This window comes from Ornithorhynchus anatinus, chromosome 11 (assembly GCF_004115215.2).
Source record: "Ornithorhynchus anatinus isolate Pmale09 chromosome 11, mOrnAna1.pri.v4, whole genome shotgun sequence".
NCBI classification, from domain to species: domain Eukaryota; kingdom Metazoa; phylum Chordata; class Mammalia; order Monotremata; family Ornithorhynchidae; genus Ornithorhynchus; species Ornithorhynchus anatinus.
In genome coordinates this window covers 39,753,521-39,775,725 of record NC_041738.1, presented here as the reverse complement: position 1 = coordinate 39,775,725, position 22,205 = coordinate 39,753,521, and the positions used below count along the sequence as shown (strand labels likewise).

The window sequence follows — 22,205 nt, the reverse complement described above, 5'->3', positions numbered from 1 at the left end:
CAGGAGTGGGATTGTTTATGGGCCTGTAGAGCGGCAGGATTTGGAATGGGCCAACAGGCTCCAGAGCACTGAACTGTGATGGCTCCCTTCACGTCAGATTATGATTCAGCCTGTAAACCGTGGGTCTGTTGGGTGAAAAACCTCATCCTGAAAAAAGCTTCCCTGATGACGAGGCAACAAGATGGTTGTGTTTTAGCTCCTTTCCATGGTCCAGGTGGAGCGTGGGCCTCCAGAAACATCAGCTCAGTGTGATGGTGACTGATTGGCCCAACACGGGTATGGGCTTCTGCGCACGAGATCTGACCCCATTCCTTCTTCACAGTCGGACATAGAGACAGACCTCCCCGGGGAAAAGTTGAGAAGCAGCATGGCCTAGTGGAGAAAGCGTGGGCCTGGGAGTCAGAAGGACCTGGGTTCTAATCCCGGCTCTGTCACTTGTCTGCTGTGTTACCTTGGGCAAATCACTTCACTTGTCTGTGCCTCAGTTCCTCATCTGAAAAATGGGGATTAAGACTGTGAGCCCCGTATGGGACAGGGACTATGACCAACCCAATTTGCTTGTATCCACTCCAGTGCTCTGTACATGCCGGGCACCTAGTTAGCGCTTAATAAATACCACAATTATTACATTATTATTATCATTACTATTATTAGCTTAGTACATTACTCTGCACATAGTAGGCGCTCAATAAATACTATTGAATGAATTATAAATTTCTGTAAGGTCCAAACCGCTTCTGGGATGCTTTATCCTCAGCTTTCCAAAGAGACAAAAGCAGAAAGACAGGCACCTGGATAAGTAACCAGAGGTGAGCGTTTCCCCCCTTCATTCTTGGTTTTTTTTTTGTTTTCCCTCCCAGAGAATGGTTCTTTCTCCTCTCTCATGAGGTGCTCAATCCCATGTACTGTTTATTTGAATATGCTGGGAAGAACAACTACTGTCTGCAGATCAACCCAGCTTCCTCCATCAACCCTGATCACCTCACCTACTTCCGCTTCATTGGCAGATTCATAGCAATGGTAAGAATTTGTAGCCATGGTAGAAGGGGTCCAGACTTCCTGCCAACTCTTCTCCCTCCTTTCCTTTTTCCCTACCTCCGTCTCATTCCTGGCCATCCCTGGCCTTCTCATTCCATCCTCTCATTCCTGGCCGTAGGATGGGTGTAGAACGATGATGGAGCTGCAAGGAAGAGCGGGTTTTCTGTATGAATTCCCTAATTTTGTGTCGTGTGTTCCCTCTGGGTCTTCAGGGAGGGCTTCCCACATAAGGAAGCTGTTTGGTGTTTACCCAGGGATCAGTATTACTCTCCAGTTAAATCTGTTGATGCCTATCTGGCACCCAGAGGGAATGCCGAGGCAGAGGGTCTGGGCATCTGTGTTTTGTCTGATCCCGGGATGATCTGGGAACTTTTCCTTCCAGAGGTGGATATTGTCTTTATCTACTTACTAAATGCCCGCAATGCACCCAGTGACCCTGTCTAATATCAGGGAGGTTGCACAGAGTAAGCGCTCAGTAAATTCGATCGACTGACTAAAGCAAACATGAGAGCCATATGTAGGGTAACTCGGCTAAATACGACCCCGAAAGTGTCTTTTCTCCCCCGACTTTAGGCGGCTAGTGCCTGGTGAGAATCCCGGTAAGAAGTGAGAGATCATGAAGGGAGTTGGGTTCCCCAAGAATTTGGGCGTACAGATCGTGAAAACCGCACCTGGAGCAGTCACAGGCGTCTCCCCTAGGAAATGCAGATTTTCAAAATATTGTAGCTCTAGCAGTTTGAAATATTGAGCTCTGATTTCTCGAATATTCCCCATTCTCAGTTCTCTTCTCCAAGGGAGGTCCTGCCCCTGCGCCCGCTCCCTCCCTCCACCCCCGCCCCACCCAAGACCTTCGGTGCCTATGCTTGAAGCTTCCCCCCCCACTTGTCTGGGAGGTTGTTGGCCAAGGTGCTGGGCTCAGGAAGTGGGCACATTCCTCATAGGTCTCCCGAAGGGCTAAAAGCCGACAGGACAGACCAGTAAAAACCCCAGACTATTACTCACAACTGGCCCGCCAGCTCTCACTGGTGTCTGCATTATTTTTGGCTGCCTCTGCTTTCAAGCTCTCAGAGCCAGTGAGTCAGGGCAGCCGGCTGGAGCTGTTTAAATATGTGCTCTCAGGAAGTAGAGGGGCAAATCTCCACTGGACCAGGGGGAGCCTGCCGAGCAGCTGTGCTCCCTAGACCCCAGGGATCGGGGCCATGGGACAGATTCCTCAGGTGTAGCCAATGGAAAACGGGCTCAATTCGCAGCTCGGGAAGTCCTTTCCTGTGAGAGAAGCCGCACCGTCAGGGTCAGGAATAAGCCCTCGAGAGTCAGGCCTAGGAAATGGGCACATTTTTCTATCCTTCAATTTCTGGTCTTCCTCTTCAGCTTCCTTTTACAGTCCAGTTCTGACCGGGGAGACTCTTTGGGCTGGGCTCTGTGGACCTTTCTCCACTCTCTGTCCCAGGCGCCGACTCCATGGTGTTCAGGATGTGGTTGCTAGGACCACGTGGAGTAGAGTGCCCCGCTCATTGAGATCGCATTAGCTTGGGCCCTTCTCTGTCGTAAAGACTCTGGGGCTCCGAGAAGGGGCCAGACCGCAGCCTAAGGTAGGAATGACTTCCCCATTATTATCTTCCCCAGGCTCTGTATCATGGAAAATTCATTGACACTGGCTTCACACTCCCCTTCTACAAGCGAATGCTGAACAAGAGGCCCACTTTGAAAGACCTGGAATCCATTGACCCGGAGTTCTACAACTCCATTGTCTGGATCAAGTGAGTGCCTTTTGCTTCCAGCAGGGGCAAAAGCTGGATTCTGAGATAAGGTTCTTATGCTCCTTTGGGAGGCTTCAGCCTGTGGCCACTACCTGGTATAATAGGCTGGACTTTGACATCCCATTTGCTTTCCAAGGAAGCACAACTTGGGGCCCTCCTTTTCTGTAGTAGAATGGTCTGATGATGGTCTACAGAGGCTCCCACCGCCCACCTACAAGGGACTGGGTAGAATCGGAACAGCTTAGTTTAGTGTCGGAGCAACGTTGCCCATTTTGCATCTCCCATCCTTCATCTGCCCTGGCCCCCAGAGTGTGGCTTTCCTTGCGGGGGAGGGAAATAGTGGTGCGAACCTGGGTGTCGTAGAGGGAACCAGCGCCTCGCCTGGTACAGCTCCCTGCCCTGGGGCAGTCCCCACCTTACCCCTTTCTCCTTACTGGCACAAATTCAGGGAGAGGAAGGGATTTCCAGGACCACGTTCACTTGATACGGTCTCGACCCAGGACTGGGCATCATTCCTCCTGGCCAGCAATTTCTGCTACTTTGGAGCAAGTCCCTAATGTGTTCTGTTCAGCCATGACATCTGAATGGGGACTGGGGGAGAGGCGGTGTGGAGTTGGGCCTAGGGGCAGCCTGCAGTGCCCTGTCCCACTGACACCTCAGTGATACACTCTGAGATCTGTTGGAGAAGGAGGTCCATAGTGTATTACCAGAGGGAAAAGGTAGGGTTATTAAATGGGACATCTGTAATCATTGGGTGACTGTCAAGGAGGGCGTCTGACACATGGTTATTTCAAGCATCCCTTTGCCCCTGTTGGTGGGAGATTACAGAGTTGGGTAGACCATGATCTGAACCTGTAATGACATTGCTTACTGTGTGATGCACCGGGGCGTGAATCACGATATTGGAGTTTTCCCCTACGTGCCCTCTCTGCAGCATCCCAGGGGATGGGAATGGGAAAGGCCGTAGGAGCAAAGGGAGCTCTTCTAGAATGTGGGACTGAGGGTACCCCTTTCAGCAGTCCCCTCTCACCTGCCTCCGGAGATGTTGTTTTGCCTGATTCTGTCACTATTTTTGGGCTACATTACGTAATGAATTTCCAGTTCTTAGGCGTGTCGGGCGCGGGATTCAGGGGACGATATTTCTAAGTGAAATATTTTCTTTTGATCATTTTTCCTTCCCTATCCTCTTTGCCAAGGGAAAATAACCTAGAGGAATGTGGGCTGGAGTTGTACTTCATCCAGGACATGGAGATCTTGGGCAAGGTGACCACTCATGAGCTGAAGGAAGGAGGAGAGAGCATTCGAGTCACAGAGGAGAACAAAGAGGAGTATATCATGTAAATCCCAAAGGCTGGGAAGGGAGGGTCACCCCCAGTTGTTGGGGGGGGGTCGGGATTGAGGATGGGGGAGACGAGCTGGACTCTGAGTCAGGAGTTGTGCCTGTCGAGGATTACTGGTCCTGGCAGAGCTTCCCACTGCCCCCCGCCCTCTCCCCCTCCCCATTTAAGTCTATCCACTGCCCATGGAGGTTGATGCCCCAGTGGGGAACAACCTACGTACTGTGAGCTAGTTACCATCAGATAGTTTCCCACTTTGCCTTTCCCCTTCTATATCCAGCGATGAGCCCTCAGTCCAGGAGATGAAGCCTGCTGGGCTCACACAGCGCTTATTTTGCTCCCCCCCTTCCCCTTTAACGGGCCACTGACTCTGTCAGGTGCCAGCCATGGAAGGGGTTGGCTTCTTCCCAGTGTGTCCATGGCATCTACTAGCAGAGAAACTCCAAATTCTTCATGGATTCCATTCATACACCATCCTCTGAGGCAGGATGAAGAAAATCAAGGCAAAAGCAGGGCTGAGTTCAGCTTCTTCAGTTTTCTAAACTCCATTTCTTCTGCTGCTGGGAATCAACATCTGTATGGGGAGGGGAAAAAAAAGCAATCCACGGCCTTTGGGGATGGCAGGGAATCCCAGGAAAAGGTTTCGGTGTTCCTTAGGATGAGTTGAATGTGACGGGGCTGTGGTTTCAGGCTGCTGACGGATTGGAGGTTCACTCGAGGGGTGGAGGAGCAGACCAAAGCTTTCCTGGATGGCTTCAACGAAGTGGCCCCACTAGAGTGGCTGCGCTACTTTGACGAGAAAGAGTTGGAGGTAAGATCCTTTAGATCACAGCGGTTTAACTCATGGCTCCCTTTTTGGAGCTGTTTTGTGCAGAGAACATGGCCTGCTTCATGGGAGCCTCCTTGTTGAATGACCATACCTGCATCAGAATCTGTCACATTGAGACCTTTGGTAGGAAAGAGAACCTGGGGAGTTGGAGGGGAAGGTACCGATTCTAAAGAAGTTGTACTAGATAAGAACTGCTCCGTCCTAACCTGGCAGCTCTCAGGACCTGACCCAGCAGATCTCTTGCTGGAGCTAATAGGGTAATAGTGTATCTATCAATCAATTAATAGTATTTATGGAGTGCATCGTATCCACCTTGTTCCCTCGATCTCCCACGAGGAGCTTTCTGGCAGAGCGGAAGTGGGTGTATCTGTAGGTGAGGAGGTTATCTGAGGTCATGGAGGGATAAAGAGTAGGAGGAGGCCCGGAAGGGTAGAGAAGCATAAAGTTTGTAAATTGATGGCAATCTTGTCCCATTGCCTCCTAGTTGATGTTGTGTGGCATGCAGGAAATTGACATGAATGACTGGCAGAAGAACACCATTTACCGACACTATACCAAGAACAGCAAGCAGATCCAGTGGTTCTGGCAGGTGAGCCTCGGAACAGCCTCCTCTCTGCTCTTTCTCTCTTTTCTTTTTTTTTTAAATGGTATTTGTTAAGCTCTTGCTAGGTGCCAGGCACTTTACTAACGCTGGGGTAGATTCACAGTGCTTGGGGCTCACATTATTAATCCCTATTTTACAGATGAGGCAGCTGAGGTACAGAGAAGTGAAGTGACTTGCCCAAGTCACACAGCGGACGAGTGGCGGAGCTGGGATTAGAACCCAGGTCCCTCTGACTCCCAGGCCTGTACTCTATCCACTAGGCTACTCTGCTTCTCAGCAGCTGTTTCTGCTGTTCCAAGAGGATTAGGAGTTTACCACGGGTCTGTATTTAGGTGATGTTCATCACCGGCATCCATCAGGGCGATCTAAATCCCAGTTACCAAGCTGCTTAGGCCTCCACCTCACCACTCCTCACTTCTATACCTTTCCGTGCGGGGATCCAGGCCTCTAGTCGTACCAAACGAGACGGTGATGTAGTTCCCAAGGAGGAAAACATCCCTCGTGGCCTGGAGGGGCTCCAGCATGGCTGAACAAGAATGGTAGGCTGTAGTTAGTGGTCAGCCTTGCGGTTAGGCTTGTTTCAGCAATGCACGCTACAGTGGTTGAGGTGGAGCGGAAGGAGATGGTTCAGTGCCGGAAATAAAGTATTCAGAAGTCAGATCATCCTGTTTGTAAAGCAGACACAGAGGTAGGGAGGGGAAAAAACCAACCAACCAACCTCATTTTAGGAAAGTTGAATGAGCTCTGCAGTGTAAGGTTGTTCAGTTGATTTTAATTTTCAGAATCCCATTTAGTGACCTAAAGACTGTGGATTGAGTTTGCCTTCTAGTTTCATAGAGTGGTGCTTCTGGGACGAGAGGCTCAACTGTGACCTAAAGGTTGACTAGAATGTTCCTGTAGGCCATTAATAAAATCCTGCGACTCCGGTCATTCGGAGAGCCCCACGTGGGACAACTCCATTAGGTCGTATCCACCCCATCCCTTAGAACAATGCCTGGCACATAGTAAGCACTTAACAGATACCATTACATATATTCATTCATTCAGTTGTATTTATTGAGCACTTACTGTGTGCCGAGCACTGTACTAAGCACTTGGAAAGTACAATTTGGCAACAAATAGAGACAATCCCTACCCGACAACGGGCTCACAGTCTAGAATTGTATATATTCACATTCATTTCTTTCCACTATTTGAGAATTGAGTTGGGATTGATTTTCCACCCACCCCTAGACCGTAAGCTCATTTTGGGCAGGGAACGTGTCTGTTTATTGCTGTACTGTACTCTCCCAAGTGCTCACTACGGGGCCTTGCACACAGTAAGCCCTCAATAAAGACGATTGAGTGAATGAATGAAGTTGAGTTGCCCAGCTTAATTTTGGACAAGAGTGGTATTTGCTCATCCCTGACCATCAACCTTCCTTGGCCAAAATATTGGTTGGAGTTCAGGGTTTAAGATGGAATTGCTTTTATGATGAGGGGTCCATTCATTTCAGGTGATTAAGGAGATGGACAATGAAAAGAGGATCCGGCTCCTGCAGTTTGTCACCGGCACCTGCCGCCTTCCCGTTGGAGGATTTGCGGAACTCATCGGTATTTATCCCGAGTACCACGGGAAAGTCTGGGAGGAAAGGGCACGGGGAGGCATGATGTGAAGAGTAGAGAGGCCCTGTAAATATGGAGGAGACACACCTGTAGGGTGTCTTGGTAGCAGATGAAAACTAGAAAATCCACCAGCTCCAGAGTCGGAGCCGATTGAGGCAGCCATGGCCTCTGTTCCTCAAGGTAGCAGGGCTGGGGAAGGGGAAAGTCCTGGAAAGTCCCCTCTAGTAAGTCTGTGTGTGTTTGTCCTGGCCACCAGGCAGCAATGGGCCTCAGAAGTTTTGCATCGACAAAGTGGGCAAAGAAACCTGGCTTCCTCGGAGTCACACCTGGTGAGTGTGTTAAATTAGAGACGGGGTAAGCGTTGTCCAAATCCTGACCCGGTGGAGTTCAGCTGCTCAGACGGTGAGCGTGTCCTTGGGAGTGGGACAAACTCTCATTTGGCCTTTCCGTGCGACGCTAAGTAACTCCGCTCTTGGAACTCGATGCTAAAGGTACTGGGGCTTGCGTAGGTGGAACGGGAAACTTTTAACACCCAGGGGGCTGAATTGCTCAGAGTGTTGAGCAAATTTAACTGTCGATTCCTTTTCTCAGATGTGGGTGGGGGTGATCGTTCGGTCACTTTCTGCTCAATCAGTCACTTTTCTGTCGTCCTCAGTTTCAATCGCCTGGATCTTCCTCCCTACAAGAGCTATGAACAGCTGAAGGAGAAGCTGCTCTATGCCATTGAAGAGACAGAAGGCTTTGGACAAGAGTAATAGTGGCCCGCACTGTCTCTCCAACGTCCCCAGCACACATTCAGTCTTGATGTCCTGTCCGTGGAGCAGCTGGACATCTGACTCTCAGGAGGCCCCCTGGCAGTCGGGGTGGGCTTTTAGCTCTCTTGGATTTGGCAAACTCTCCAGCAGAGACACAGGAGAGTTTGACCCCCCAAGAGGTTCCATGTCACGTCTCTGTACACAAACCGGGCGCAGAGTTTGAATGATGCCCGGTATTATCCATTGGCCCCATTCCTTGGTATGCATGTGAGTGAGAGAGAGGGAGTGTGCGTGCGTGCGTGTGTGTGAGAGAGAGAGAATTCTTGACAAAGATCGGAGGGCTGGCACTCTCTCTGATGTCCTCTCCTCAATTGTTAACCTTGAGATTGAGTGTCATCGGACTACGCAAGTCTTCGACACCAGAGAGGCCCACTCTCTTAGCGCCTAGAGAAAATATTTTAGTATTTTAAATAGAACTTAAAAAGTATGATCCATTTAATTGGAATGTCTGAATGTGGGACTTCTTCTGCCTGGTGAGTGCTAGGATTAGGTTAAGCTGGACACCCGCCTGACCCAATTCCTTTTCAGCCCCGATGGAGGCCGGGGGACATGAGATAGTGGCTGAGTAGGATTTCCTTTGCATTTAACGGTTGGTTTCTTTTCTAGTAAATAAAACTTGATAACTTGTTTGGGGCGGGGGGGGGGGGGACACCCACCAACTTTCTACGGTCTCTCGCTCTCTCTCTTTCCCTCTTTTTTTTCTCCCCCTCACTTAAAGCACTTTGTTTTGTGGTTTTTATGCGTCTTGCTGCCTCTTTCCTCTAGACCCGGGGCCCAGCTTTTGTCAGGGCTTCAGAAAAACTGTGTGCAGAGAGAAGGAAAGGCAAGCCAGACACTCAAAAGCTAATTCACTGTAGCCACTCCAAACTTGGCAAAGACAAATAGAGACGGTTGCTGCCCCTCGGGGCAGGTGATTTGACAGGTTGCCCCCAACTCAGTACAGTCGTGAGCGTCTTATCCACATTGGTGGATACCCCACTCCTAGCACTTTGGTTACGTTCGGTGATTCTTGTGTTAGTAATTTGTGCCCTGGGTAGCCTGGGGTTTCTTTTCCCAAGTCCTGGCCGAAGCTCAGTCCCTGCGTGAGACGACCACTAGGAAAATCCCAGGAAGGGTTGGAGTTGCTTGGAGCGCTTCTCTGCTCTGATTTCGGACCGCAGCGGGCCTTTCGCTTAAACGATCCAGTGGAATGCCCTGCTCCACGGGCCCTATTTCCTAGGCTGTTGCCCAGACTGTTCTTCCTTTCCCCAACCTGGGCCCCGGGGCTCTAGCTTTAAAGTAGGGCAGCAGCTGCAAATGGGCACAGCCTCTGGGAGGATTACCAGGTGGGTTTTCAAACCAGCAAAGTGCCTTCCCCGGCACCATCCTCCTCCCTGACCTCCTCTCTCCAATGGGAGCCGGCAGCCATGTATCCAGGAGTGCTGTGAGTGTAGTTTGAATGACGGTGTGTAGCTCAGTGGAGAGCAACCTTTCTTTCCTCAGACGTTCACCGTGTTATCACCACACAGGCTGCTGTTGGTGGGATGCGGGGGCCCACCTTCCCAGGCTTCAGAGTGTCAAAATCATGTAAGTGTGAGTGTGTAGGTGCGGGTGTAGATATGTGTATATAAATGAAGTGTCTGTATAAAAACACCCTGCGGAAGCATTGGGTTGGCAACCAGCTCGTTTTGTAACACCCCCTTCTGCCTCGGTGATGCCAATTTCTTGTGCAATAAACAATCAGCAGCCAGGGCTAGTGTTGGTGTGCAGATCTCTACCTCCGCCCAACTCCGAGGGGGCCTCAGCATCTCGCCAGGCCTTCTGGACTTCCCTTTACCACGGGTGTGGAGGTGGGAGTTCCGGGATTTCACCTCTTTGGGGATACAGGAGCATTATTGTTCAAAATGTGGCATTTCTGGGAAACGAGGGGAAATGGCCGTCCAGGAATTGCTTAGCAGTCTAGCCTCCAATGGCCCCCGGCTTTCGCTCATCATCCTTTCAGAGGCTCTCAGCTCCCCAGAATTCCTTTACCAGACAACTTTTGATGTAAAAGTGCTAAGCCCCACCTGGGGATGGTGTATTTGACTCTGGAGAGATGGGGAGGTAGCTCTCTGGAGTCTGCAGAGCTCTTCGTATAACTTTTGTAATAGGCCAGGGTTGGAAACGAAGGGTGTCGATGACATGAACAGCAGGTTGCTGGGGACTTGATGGCCCTGACGTGTTTGAAAGAGGGAATGGGCGATCTCCTCCTCCCATTTTGGGCTTTTCGGCTGACTCCTCTGTGTCCTCTTTCTTGCCTTCTTTCTCCTGGGGGCGGCATTCTAGGCAGTCCTTTTAATTTTTAATTAAGATTCTAAATCTTTAGCCCACTCTTGGTTTGTGGATATTCTCCTCAGTGGGTAGCACTGACCCTGGGCCTTTGTACCCCAGGGTGGTTGAAATGGGCTAATTTTCTTACTCAGTGGCAAGGGAGCAGGATGTGACAGTTTCTCATGTTCTGGCTTTTCAGAACATGAGGGAATTTTAAATACAAGGGGTGTTTTTCTCCGTCTTCATTTGCCTTCCTCATCTGGGAAGAAGTAGATTAGCCTTGCAAATAAGGACAAGATGTTTTACCGACTTCTCACAAGAAATAAACCAAATGAAATGAGCATTTTTTTTTCCTATTTGCCCAGGAGAAAAGTCACGTCTTTTTATTATATGTTATGATAATAGATGATGGACTCCCTATCCTGTTCCCCAGTTTCCTTTTGGGGGCCCAAATGAGGCCACCGTAGTCCACTAGAAGCACTTGGTGCTGTGGGAGCAAGAGCAGCGGTTGTTGAAATCTTCCTGCCCCAGGCCTTGCGTGGGTTTTAGACTCCTACAGCAAGATACAATATTTCAAAATGGTACGTCTCCTTCTTACCCTCGGGATACCATCTCCCTTCAGTGAATGGGTCTTTCTAAAGACTCCACTAAGGAGGAATGAGGCAAGTTCCAACCTCTCTAAGCCCCAGATAACAGCGCCTCTTGCTTTAGAAAGCTTGGGGGATTTAGGAACCCAGTACTCCTCTTTGGCTTCACAGATAGCTAGGAGGTTTAATCGAGGACGAGCGCTCTGCCGTCTTCAAAGGCCCTCTTCGGAGCACCAATCCAGAAGGAAAGACTGGTGCCTATTCTCCTTAGGCCCCAAGTTGGAATTGGTCTGCTCCCTTCTTTCCAGCTGGCCCCTGGCCCCAGGGTGGGAGCTAAGAGACTCTGTATTCATTCAATCAGCTCATTGACATGAGTGGCTCGAGAGGCAATAGGCATCACTGTTTGTAAACATGAGGGGTGTTTTGCTCCCTTTCTTTTATTTACCTCCATCTCGGGGTGTTGCCAGCTGCTCTGGAAACTGGCCACTGCCCTCACTAGCAATTGCCGTCAGGAAGCAGACAACTTGGGTCTTGTCTGAGCTTCCAGGGACTGGCTTGCTCTTCCCATCTCCGTTGGTCACGCCCCAGGGACGCTGTTAAAAAATAACCACCTTCTATTCAATAATTGGGGAAATTGAGGGGCTGGATAGTAAATAACTGGTGGCCAGGATCAGTTTTGACCTTGGCCGCAAGTATGCTGATTTCTCCTATCGCATGTGATTTCGACACGCGTTTTGGCTAGATTTCGATTAGGGAATGAGGGAATTAGAATGCAATTAGTTCTTCGGTGAGAGCCCGTTGGGGCTTGGCGTCCCGTGATATCGAAGAAACGGCTGGGGCGCACGTGCGTGGCATCAGAGCAAGTGAGTAGTACAGTGTAAGTTTTCCTTAAACGTGGCGTTTTTTGGGAACACGGCTCTCGCAGTCACGGAACAACTCGTGTTTTACTGTGATACACACAGAGTCTGGTTCAGACGTGCCATCCTTTTCCCTAGAAAACTGCCCATTCTGTGAATCGGCAGTTGTTAGTATGGTATTTGGTTTTTGCGGCGATGGGTTTTTTTGTGGCATTTGTTAAAAGTACTAATAATGATTGTGGTATTTGTTAAGCTCTTACTATGTGCCAGTCACAGTTTAGACACAGTATCCCAAATGGGGCTCACAGTCTCAATCCCTGGTTTACAGATGAGGTAACTGAGGCCCAGAGAAGTGAAGTGATTTGCCCAAGGTCACCCAGCAGACAAGTGGTGGATCCAGGATTAGAACCCATGACCTTCTGACTCCCAGGCCTGTGCTTTATCCACTACGCCATGCTGCTTCCAGGTACTGTATTAAGCACTGGGGTAGGTATAAGCTAATCAGGTCGGACCCAATCTGTGTCCCACATGGGGCACGCAGTCTCAATCCCATTTTCCAGATAAATTAACTGAGGCGCAGAGAAGTTAAACAACTTGCCCAAGGTCACACAAAAGACAAGTGGCAGAGCTGGGATTAGAACCCAGGTCCTCCTGAGTCCCAGGACCGTGTTCTCTCCACTAGACCGCTAGTCACTTAACTTCTCTTGCCTCAGTTCCCCCATCTGTAAAATGGGGATTAACTGTGAGTCTCGTGTGGGATAACCTGATTACCCCGTATCTACCCCAGTGCTTAGAACAGTGCTCTGCACATAGTAAGCGCTTAAAAAATACCAACATTATTATTATTATTAGGCCGCATTGCTTCTCGGCGCTTACTACGTGTCCAGCGTTATTCCAAGTGCTGGCGACACACAAGCTAATCGGGACAGACACGATCCCTGTCACACATGGGGCTCCTGGTCTCAGCTGAAAGGAGAACAAGCAAATCTGTCCTTTCTCTCAGCTTGGCTCAATAATGAATGCTTTGAAACGGTTCAGTGCTAGCTCGATTGGTTGCTGCCCGAGTTACTTTACAGAGCCACTGATATCCTCTATAGATTTTAATTTAAGCCCTGGTTGCCTTGGCTTAGCAGAATTTTTCTCGAGTAGTAATAGTATTTATAAGTGCTTACTCTGTGCGAAGCATCGTATTAAATGCCGGGGAAAGAGTACGGAGGTGGGAATTAGACACAGACCCTGTCCCTTGAGGGGCTCGCTGTACAGAGAAGCAGCGTGGCTCAGTGGAAAGAGCCTGGGCTTGGGAGTCCGAGGTCATGGGTTCGAATCCCAGCCCTGACACTTAGCTGTGTGACTGTGGGCGAGTCACTTCTCTGTGCCTCAGTTTCCTCATCTGTAAAATGGGGATGAAGACTGTGAGCCTCGCGTGGGACAACCTGATGACCCTCTATCTCCCCCAGCGCTTAGAACAGTGCTCTGCATATAGTAAGCACTTAACAAATACCAACATTATTATTATTAGCCATGCTGAGTCCCTTTGCTTCCAAGGAGTCTGGTTCAAAATTCTTATGTCATCTGAGTAAATAGAACAATTTTACCCAGAATTAACGTGCTCGCAGAAAAAGTCTTAGAACTCCGAATTGAAAAATGCCGTTGCTGATGAAGGGATGTGGGAGAAATCCCACTAAAATAGACATGGGTTCCCTTGCCTTTGGGCAAGCGAAATCAAAATACAAGTTGGGATATGAAGCCTTTCCTCTTTGGACTTAATTTTATTCTCTCCCAACTGAAGTGTCAGAGCATCCCTGTGAGGAGGGATTTAGCATTTTCAAAAACTTCCTTCTCGCCAACTACATAAAGGCCCTGAATCAACCCAGTGTGGAAAACCCGATGAGGGCTGACGAGGCTCAAAATGCCATCACCAAATCTGTTGCAAATAGACTATAGGCTGCAAATCATGTCAGCCTTTCCTGATGTCGAGGCTTTGGGGCCTGCCTCGCTCTGGGAAGGAAGTCTGATACTGGGTCGTTCTTAACTAAAACGTGCTGACAGCAGCTCGTTCTTTGCCAGCACCACAAAGCCGTAAGCGCGGAGGCTGCTTGCGGGTCCCGTTCTCTCACCACCTCTTAGGCTACAGACAGGATTTCCCAAAGCGATGTCCTTGGAACTAAGGTTCTTCTTAGATTTCTCCCAGTCTCCCCTCACCCGCTTTCTGCCTCTGCCCCTCCACAGAAACTAGGATACTGCTCTAAGAGCACAGATGCTGCCCACAGTTCCTTTCCTGCAGCAGGTTTTCCTTTGCAACAGGATTAAATGAAGGATTGGCTAGAAAGAAACAATAACAAGTACAGCGAAGCACTTAATCCCTGGGTCTTTTTAACTCCGTCTTGGTATAAGGGAAAGAAATGGGGGAAATGGAGTTAATTTTCATCGTTGTTTTTTTCTTAAATAGTGTTGGTTAAGCGCTTACTATGTGCCAGGCACAGTAATAATAATAATAATGTTGGTATTTGTTAAGCGCTTACTATGTACAGACCGCTGTTCTAAGTACTGGGAGAGATACAGGGTAATCAGGTTGTCCCACGTGAGGCTCACAGTCTTCATCACTTTACAGATGAGGGAACTGAGGCCCAGAGAAGTGAAGTGACTCGCCCACAGTCACCCAGCTGACAAGTGGCAGAACCAGGATTCAAACACATGACCTCTGACTCCCAAGCCTGTGCTCTTTCCACTGAGCCACACTGCTTCTCTACTAAGTACTAAGTATTAAGCGGTGGGGTGGATACAAGTTAATCAGGTTGGACACAGTCCATGTGAGCCAATCACATTGAGTGCTCACTGTGTGCAGAGCACTGTACTGAACGCTTGGGAGAGTACAATATGACAATAAAAAGACACACTGCCTTCCCACAAGGAGCTTACGGTTTCTAGAGGATGTCTCACAGCACAGAGAAGTCAAATAACCTGCCCAAGGTCACAGAGCAGATAAACTGCGGAGCTGGGATTAGAACCCGGGTCCCCGATTCGCAGGCCTGTGCTCTTTCTGCTAGGCCATGCTGTTTCTCCACTGTGCTGCTAAATAATAATAATAATGTTGGTATTTGTTAAGCGCTTACTATGTGCAGAGCACTGTTCTAAGCACTGGGGTAGACACAGGGTAATCAGGTTGTCCCACGTGAGGCTCACAGTCTTAATCCCCATTTGACAGATGAGGGAACTGAGGCATAGAGAAGTGAAGTGACTTGCCCAGAGTCACACAGCTGACAAGTGGCAGAGCCGGGAATTGAACTCATGACCTCTGACTCCCAAGCCCGGGCTCTTTCCACTGAGCCACACTGCTTCCCTTATTATATATTATAATAATAATGTTGGTATTTGTTAAGCGCTTACTATGTGCCGAGCACTGTTCTAAGCTGTGAGGCTAATCAGGTTGTCCCACGTGAGGCTCGCAGTCTTCGTCCCCATTTAACAGAGGAGGTCACTGAGGCGCCGAGAATGAAGGGCAGATGCATTTTGACACACCAGCAGCGGTTAAAGACCGTCTGGCCCGGCATGTTCGTTGGCTACGGTGCGCTGGTTCTGGATATCATTAGTATTTGAGTGTGTCTGAGGCCAAGCCCACTTGGCAAGAGTCAAGTCTGATCACTGGTTTCTAAACTCTTTCCTCTATAATTACAGGGCAGAGAGGCAGGGGCTGATGGTGCCATTACAATTATCAATTAGTCTGAAGGGAGCTTCAGAGCAGGGACTCAGTGGCCCTGGAAGCCTGCCGTCTTATGAAAGGCCCCCGCGTCCGATCCGACGTGGGAAAACCGTCCGTAGAATTGGACGGTAGAAGGTTGTCCTGGCAACATTTTTTCCGGTGGAAGTGATTTCTTTCTAAAATGTTACCGTGGTTCGCTTAGCCTTAACCTTCAGTCCAGAGAAGTTCATTCATTCATTCAATCGTATTTATTGAGCGCTGTGTGCAGCGTACTGTACTAAGCGCTTGGAACATACAATTCGTTCTAACCAGAGTTCTAACCAAGTGCCAGGTACTGGCACATGGGATGATGACTTTAAGTAGACTCAAACCACTGTGATCAACCACTCTCCAGATGGCAATTGTTTCATCTTCCAGGCTTAATTGAATTCCTAAGGGGAGCAGAACACTCCACCGGGTATTTCACTGCATAGAATAGAAGTAAAAGCATACAAAAAAAAGTGAAAGAAGAAGAAAAAAAACTTACTGGGGATTGGGCCATCTCATTTGAATAACTTTTAGGGCATCCTGACCCTGAAGATTTTATTCTGGCCGTGATTCACCCTCTCCTGTTCCTGAACTGCCGTGTAGACTGGTAAAGTACCTCCTTTTATTCTCATAACCATTGAGCACCCTCTGGATGGCAGGCGCTTGAGGGCAATTTGCAGTAGAACATAACTGTGCCCGTAATCGATCTTACAGCCCTGGAAGGACCCTGAGTATTTCACCTTCTCTTAGATCTCTCTTTTTATGCAGTAGGATGAGAGTTTGCCGGATACAGGCCAGGAAGATGGGAGATGGCAGTGTGGAAAACGGGTAAGCGGAGTTCTCTGTTTTTAAGAAAGGTTTTTCCTTTCCAATTATTTTGAACAGAAAAGACCAACAAACTTAAACACTGCCCCAGTGTCGGAAAAAGTCAAGGACAGCACAGTTTTTCCTAGTGGAGGGGAGGGGAGACTTGAACCACTGCTTCTCCCCTTGGATTGGTCCATGGTCAGACTGAGAGAATCCTCCCAGCTTTTGCCTCTTGAGGAAATGTATATCTTGGGGTAGAAGGTAAAACCTGCACTGGAGTCCCAGCGAGGCAGCACACATGTATCATCCTCTCCTTCATTCTATGCTTATAAACGTATTTTTATAATGCCAGTTTTTAGTCAGCGATCTTTTCTCTCACTCCCATTCTCTTTCTGCCCCCACCGTACCTCCTCCTAGATGTGGAGCGTTTAAAGTTCGGAGAGCCAAAGGAAAGCAACAGAAAATCGCACATTATTATTATTATTGTTGGTATTTGTTAAGCGCTTACTCTGTGCAGGCACTGTTCTAAGTGCTGGGGTAGATAGAGGGTAATCAGGTTGTCCCACGTGAGGCTCACAGTCTTCATCCCCATTTAACAGATGAGGGAACTGAGGCACAGAGAAGTGAAGTGACTTGCCTATAGACACACAGCTGATAAGTGGCAAAGCGGAGATTCAAACCCATGACCTCCAACTCCCAAGCTCGTGCTCTTTCCACTGAGCCACACTGCTTCTCTATCATTTCATTCACTCACAAGTATTCGCTAAGTACCTATGGTGTGCAAAATATCCTGTTAAGCACTGATTTAAAATTGAATAGAACACAATTAAGGCTAGAAGGTTCTTCGGGGTTCTTCACATGAGGTTTGGAGAGCTAAAGGGAAGCAAGAGAAAATTGAACATAATAATAATGTTGGTATTTGATAAGCGCTTACTATGTGCAGAGCACTGTTCTAAGTGCCTTGGGTAGATACAGGGGAATCAGGTTATTCCACGTGAGGATCACAGTCTTAATCTCCATTTTGCAGATGAGATAACTGAGGCACAGAGAAGTTAAGTGACTTGCCCACAGTCCCCCAGCTGACAAGTGGCAGAGTGGGATTCGAACCCATGACCTCTGACTCCCAAGCCCGGGCTCTTTTCCACTGAGCCACGCTGCTTCTCTATCATTTCATTCACTCACAAGTATTCGCTAAGTACCTATGGTGTGCAAAATATCCTGTTAAGCACTGATTTAAGATTGAATAGAACACAAGGCTAGAAGGTTCTTCAGGGTAACCGAATTCCAGCACATTGTGGGTGTCTATTACTATTATTATTTTTATTAAGTGCCGTCGAGTCATTTCCGATTCATAGCGACTCCATGGATATACTTTCTTCAGAACGTCCTGTCCTCTGCCATAGTCCACAACCTTTCTAATGGTTCTTCCGTAATCATGGTTATAGTCTCTATCCATCTAGCTGCCAGTCTGCCTCTTCTACATTTTTCCTGGACTTTTCCTAGCATTAATGTCGTCTCTGGAGAATGAGTCCTGATTATGTGTCCAACATAGGCTAATCTAAGTCAAGTCATTTGGGTGGCTAATCAGTTTGAAATATTTCTTTTTTCAAAAGGCCTCCTGTAGGTGATCAGTTGACTGATGTTTGGTGAGACGGTCCTGATTTCCAGGACCAAGTCTAACATCCTAAGAAAACCTTTTCTGTGTTCTCTATCCCTTGGGGTTTGCCCTGGTGACTCCACTAGCGTGGGGAAGTTGTGGAGTCCTCTGTTTTGTGGGGTTTTTTAAACGAGGAAAGTTCTGAAAGTTAGTTTCCATTTTTGTCAACCAATTTGATACCTTCACTACTCAACTTTCTCAACTGCTTTCGATATAGTCAAAGTAGCTTCCATGTGTAGTTCTCTCCTTCATTCTATGCTTATCAATGTATTTTTGTAATGCCGGTTTTTAGTCAGTGATTGAGGCCACGCGTTTTAATTTGCAGATACTTCCTGGCACTTACGTGACACAGATAATTGTGGGTTGCTGAGACTTGGGACTGGTTTTACAGGTTCTTGGCAAAAACCAGATACACCTCCTCAGGTCCTATGGGCTGCCTGAGCCAGGATTCTTCCAGCGTCAGGCTGCCTGCCTTATTTAAGGACCTTAAAACCAGAGGACAAACAGCTAAATACCTCTTCAAACAAGATTTTTAGGAGTACTTTTCACTATCAAAGGATTGGCTTGCTCTTTTCCTTCTAGAAAAATGCTGGTATCATGTATGTAAAGTGGATTGGCTTTTTAAAGAAACTGAAGTTGTTGCAAAGGGACAAATAAAATTAAACCAGTGGGTCCATCGTATTTATTGAGTGCATACTGCATGCAGAGCGCTGTACTAAACGCTCAGGAGAATATAATAGAACAATATAACAGTCACGTTCCCTTCCCACAACGAGCTTACAGTCCAGAGCAGCTAGATTGTAACCAGAGGGACTAAACCATGGGCCCTTTTTTTAGAACTTTCTCCTACTCATCCTAAACTTTTAAAAAATGGTATTGAATTCCACGAGGGCAGGCATCATGTCTACTTAGTTGTACTCTTCCAAGGGCCTAGTTCAGTGTCCTGCACACGGCAAGCTCTAAATAAATTCTACTGATTGACTAAGATGTAGGAAGAGTAGAGCAGGGGTGGGAGTACAGAGAGACCAGGCTCAGGATGGGTTGGTGGAAGATTAATGAATTCAGTTTTCAAAGGGATTGCTGAGATCGGGGAGAGGGGAAGAACTGGGCCACGGGGCTCCTGTTGTGCAGAGAGAAAGCCTTTTCCACCCAGCTACCTTGGGTGGGGTGGGCAGAACAGATAATAGTAATAATGTTGATATTTGTTAGGCACTTTCTATGTGCAGAGCACTGTTCTAAGCGCTGGGGTAGATACAGGGTAATCAGGTTGTCCCATGTGAGGCTCACAGTTTTAATCCTCATTTTCCAGATGAGGTAACTGAGGCACAGAGAAGTGAAGTGACCCACAGTCTCACAGCTGACAAGTGGCAGAGTGGGAATTCGAACCCATGACCTCTGATTCCCAAGCCCGGGCTCTTTCCACTGAGCCAAGCTGCTTCTCGTGGATGAGATGAGAAGCGGCAGCAGGCGCTCTGCAATTCTCAGTACTCTCTCCAGCCCTTGCTTATCTGTCCGCAGTCAAAGCCAGAAGGGATGAGGGAGATTTGTACATCCCAAGCGCTTAGTCCAGTGCTCTGCACATAGTAAGCGCTCAATAAATACTATTAAATGAATGGAAAGATGGTCGCGGCAGCAATCCTGGGCATTTCACCCTGATTCTATTTATTTGCTATTGTTTTATCTCCCCCGATTAGACTGTAAGCCCGTCCAAGGGCAGGGACTGTCTCTATCTGTTACCGATTTGTACATTCCAAGCGCTTAGTACAGTGCTCTGCACATAGTAACTTAAGTCACTCAACTTCTCTGTGCCTCAGTTCCCTCATCTGTAAAATGGGGATGAAGACTGTGAGCCCCACGTGGGACAACCTGATTCCCCTGTGTCTACCCCAGCGCTTAGAACAGTGCTCGGCACATAGTAAGGGTTTAACAAATACCAACATCGTTATTATTAAATACTATGGAATGAATGAATGAATGAATTTCAGGGAGCTCGTCTGTTGATTGTTTTTATCGTACTCTCCCAAGTGCTCAGTACAGTGCTTTGCACACAGGAAGCCCTCAATAAACGATCGACCGAATGAATTTCTCAGGATTCTGTAGTATTAAACTGGTGGTGGTTGGTAGAATGAGCGCTCTTCATGTTTCCGAAAAAGGGCTAAGTCACTACTGCCATCTAGTGCCGCTAAATCGGGCTCCATTTGGCAATGATTTCGTCCTAAAAATAGCATGAATTTTCGTACTGACCGCCTCTACTGATATCGTCACGGTTGACCTCGGTTGATTGGCAAGGACTTTTCCAATATTACCCAAGTTACACTCCTTTCGGTTCAAAAAGAGCATAATGAAAATTCTCCTGGAAAACGCAGTAGCGTAGAAAGGCCAGACATTCCCGGACACCCAATAAAATGCTGGGTTCCCGCGTCCTTTTGGTTTCTCCCCACAGTCACCTCTCTCAAATTGGGTACTCTAGTCATCACCTCTTCTCTTGACCGGTTCCCCCACGATTGTTGGCATATTGCGGCGCGGTGGAAAGAGCACGGGCTTTGGAGTCAGGGCTCATGAGTTCGAATCCCAGCTCTGCCACTTGTCAGCTGTGTGACTGTGGGCAAGTCACTTAACTTCTCTGTGCCTCAGTTCCCTCATCTGTAAAATGGGGATTAAGACTGTGAGCCCCACGTGGGACGACCTGATTCCCCTGTGTCTACCCCAGCGCTTAGAACGGTGCTCTGCACATAGTAAGCGCTTAACAAATACCAACATTATTATTATTATTATCCTCTGCGTCTCAGCCTTGTAGATTCTTAATTTCTATTAACGATGATGCTGGTAGTAATAATAATGATACTGTTGGTATTTGTTAAGCGCTTACTATGTGCAGGGCACTGTTCTAAGCGCTGGGGGAGATACAGGGTCGTCGGGTTGTCCCGCGTGAGGCTCCCAGTCTTCATCCCCATTTTGCAGATGAGGGAACTGAGGCACAGAAAAGTGACTTGCCCTAAGTCACACAGCTGACAAATGGCAGAGCAGGGATTCGAACCCATGACCTCTGACTCCCAAGCCCGGGCTCTTTCCACTGAGCCACGCTGCTTCTCTTTAAGCACTATAATAATATTGTTGGTATTTGTTAAGCGCTTATTATGTGCCAAGCACTGTTCTAAGCGTTGGGGTAGACACAAGGTGATCAGGTTGTCCCACATGAGGCTCACGGTTTTAATCCCCATTTTACAGATGAGGTAATGGAGGTACCGAGAAGTTGTGACTTGCCCAAAGTCAAGACAAGTGGCAGAGCTGGGATTAGAACCCATGACCTCTGACTCCTAAACCCGGGTTCTTTCCACTGAGCCACACTGTTTATGCTATGGGCTATGGGCTAAGCACCAGAGTAGAGGAGATAATCAGGTCACACAGATTCGCTGTCCCTCAGCAGGCTCATGAGGGAGGATAGGTTTTTAATCCCCATTTTACAGTTGAGTAAATCGAGGCATGGAGAAGTTCCGTGACTTCCCACGGTCACCCGACGGGTAAGTGGCAAATCTGGGATTAGAAATCAGGTCCTCTGACTCCCAGGCCAATTCCATGAGGCTGCACCGCTATTCCCTTCATCCTATCAACAGATGATACTCCCTTTTTCCAGACTCTCATGTTTCCCTCTTCCTTGTCACTCCATCCCTGAATGCTTGTCTTGGGTGTGATTTCTTTTCCCCTGAATGAATCTACTTTCCTCTAGCTCACACCTCAAGTCGCCTTCTTCAGTTTGTAAGAATAGTTTCCTTACACACCTCTGCAAACCTCCTCCTTTGGACCCCCAGATCCCTATCCCTGGGCTGCCCCCAGGAAGCATTTAATACTATTCCTAATTGATCCTTTCACCCGTTGGACACTCCACCCTGTTTAGCCTTCCCTTTCCTGCTTGCAGCCCACCATCCTCCCTCTTCCCCTTAGAACCTAAAAAAAAAAGTGGTTACTAGGACAGAGCAATGGATCCAGCTTCCCTCTCCCTCCCTGCCATTCTGACCATGGGAGCAGAATACTCGAGAAAAAGCGATGGCCATTGTTCTGGACAGCAATCCTAATGCTTTAGGGGTATACCATTTAACATTCCTAACTCTTCCTCTAGGGACCAGTTATGGGCTAACAAATGATCCAAATGTGTCTGTGAGCTTTTTCAGACAATGCCGTGCTCTTGTATGAGGCACTTCTCTGCGCCTCAGTTGCCTCACCTGCAAAATGGGGATAAAGACTGCGTACAACTTAATTCGTAATCTACCCCAACGCACAGAACAGTGCCTGGCA

The 22,205-nt window shown here is 48.2% G+C and overlaps 1 protein-coding gene across 2 annotated transcripts in view; it reads left to right on the top strand.

Annotated features, from left to right (window-relative positions):
• WWP2 (WW domain containing E3 ubiquitin protein ligase 2) overlaps nt 1-10,617 on the top strand; it is a 110,916-nt gene extending 100,299 nt beyond the window's left edge. For both annotated transcript variants that reach the window (XM_029075197.1, XM_029075198.2), the window contains 8 exons: nt 861-1,020; nt 2,665-2,798; nt 3,995-4,135; nt 4,826-4,946; nt 5,449-5,553; nt 7,065-7,161; nt 7,430-7,502; nt 7,829-10,617. In XM_029075197.1, the coding sequence (XP_028931030.1) occupies nt 861-1,020; nt 2,665-2,798; nt 3,995-4,135; nt 4,826-4,946; nt 5,449-5,553; nt 7,065-7,161; nt 7,430-7,502; nt 7,829-7,928 (931 nt within the window). In that variant the 3' untranslated portion in view covers nt 7,929-10,617. The remainder of the gene's footprint in view (nt 1-860; nt 1,021-2,664; nt 2,799-3,994; nt 4,136-4,825; nt 4,947-5,448; nt 5,554-7,064; nt 7,162-7,429; nt 7,503-7,828) is intronic.
• The last annotated feature ends 11,588 nt before the right edge of the window (nt 10,618-22,205 follow it).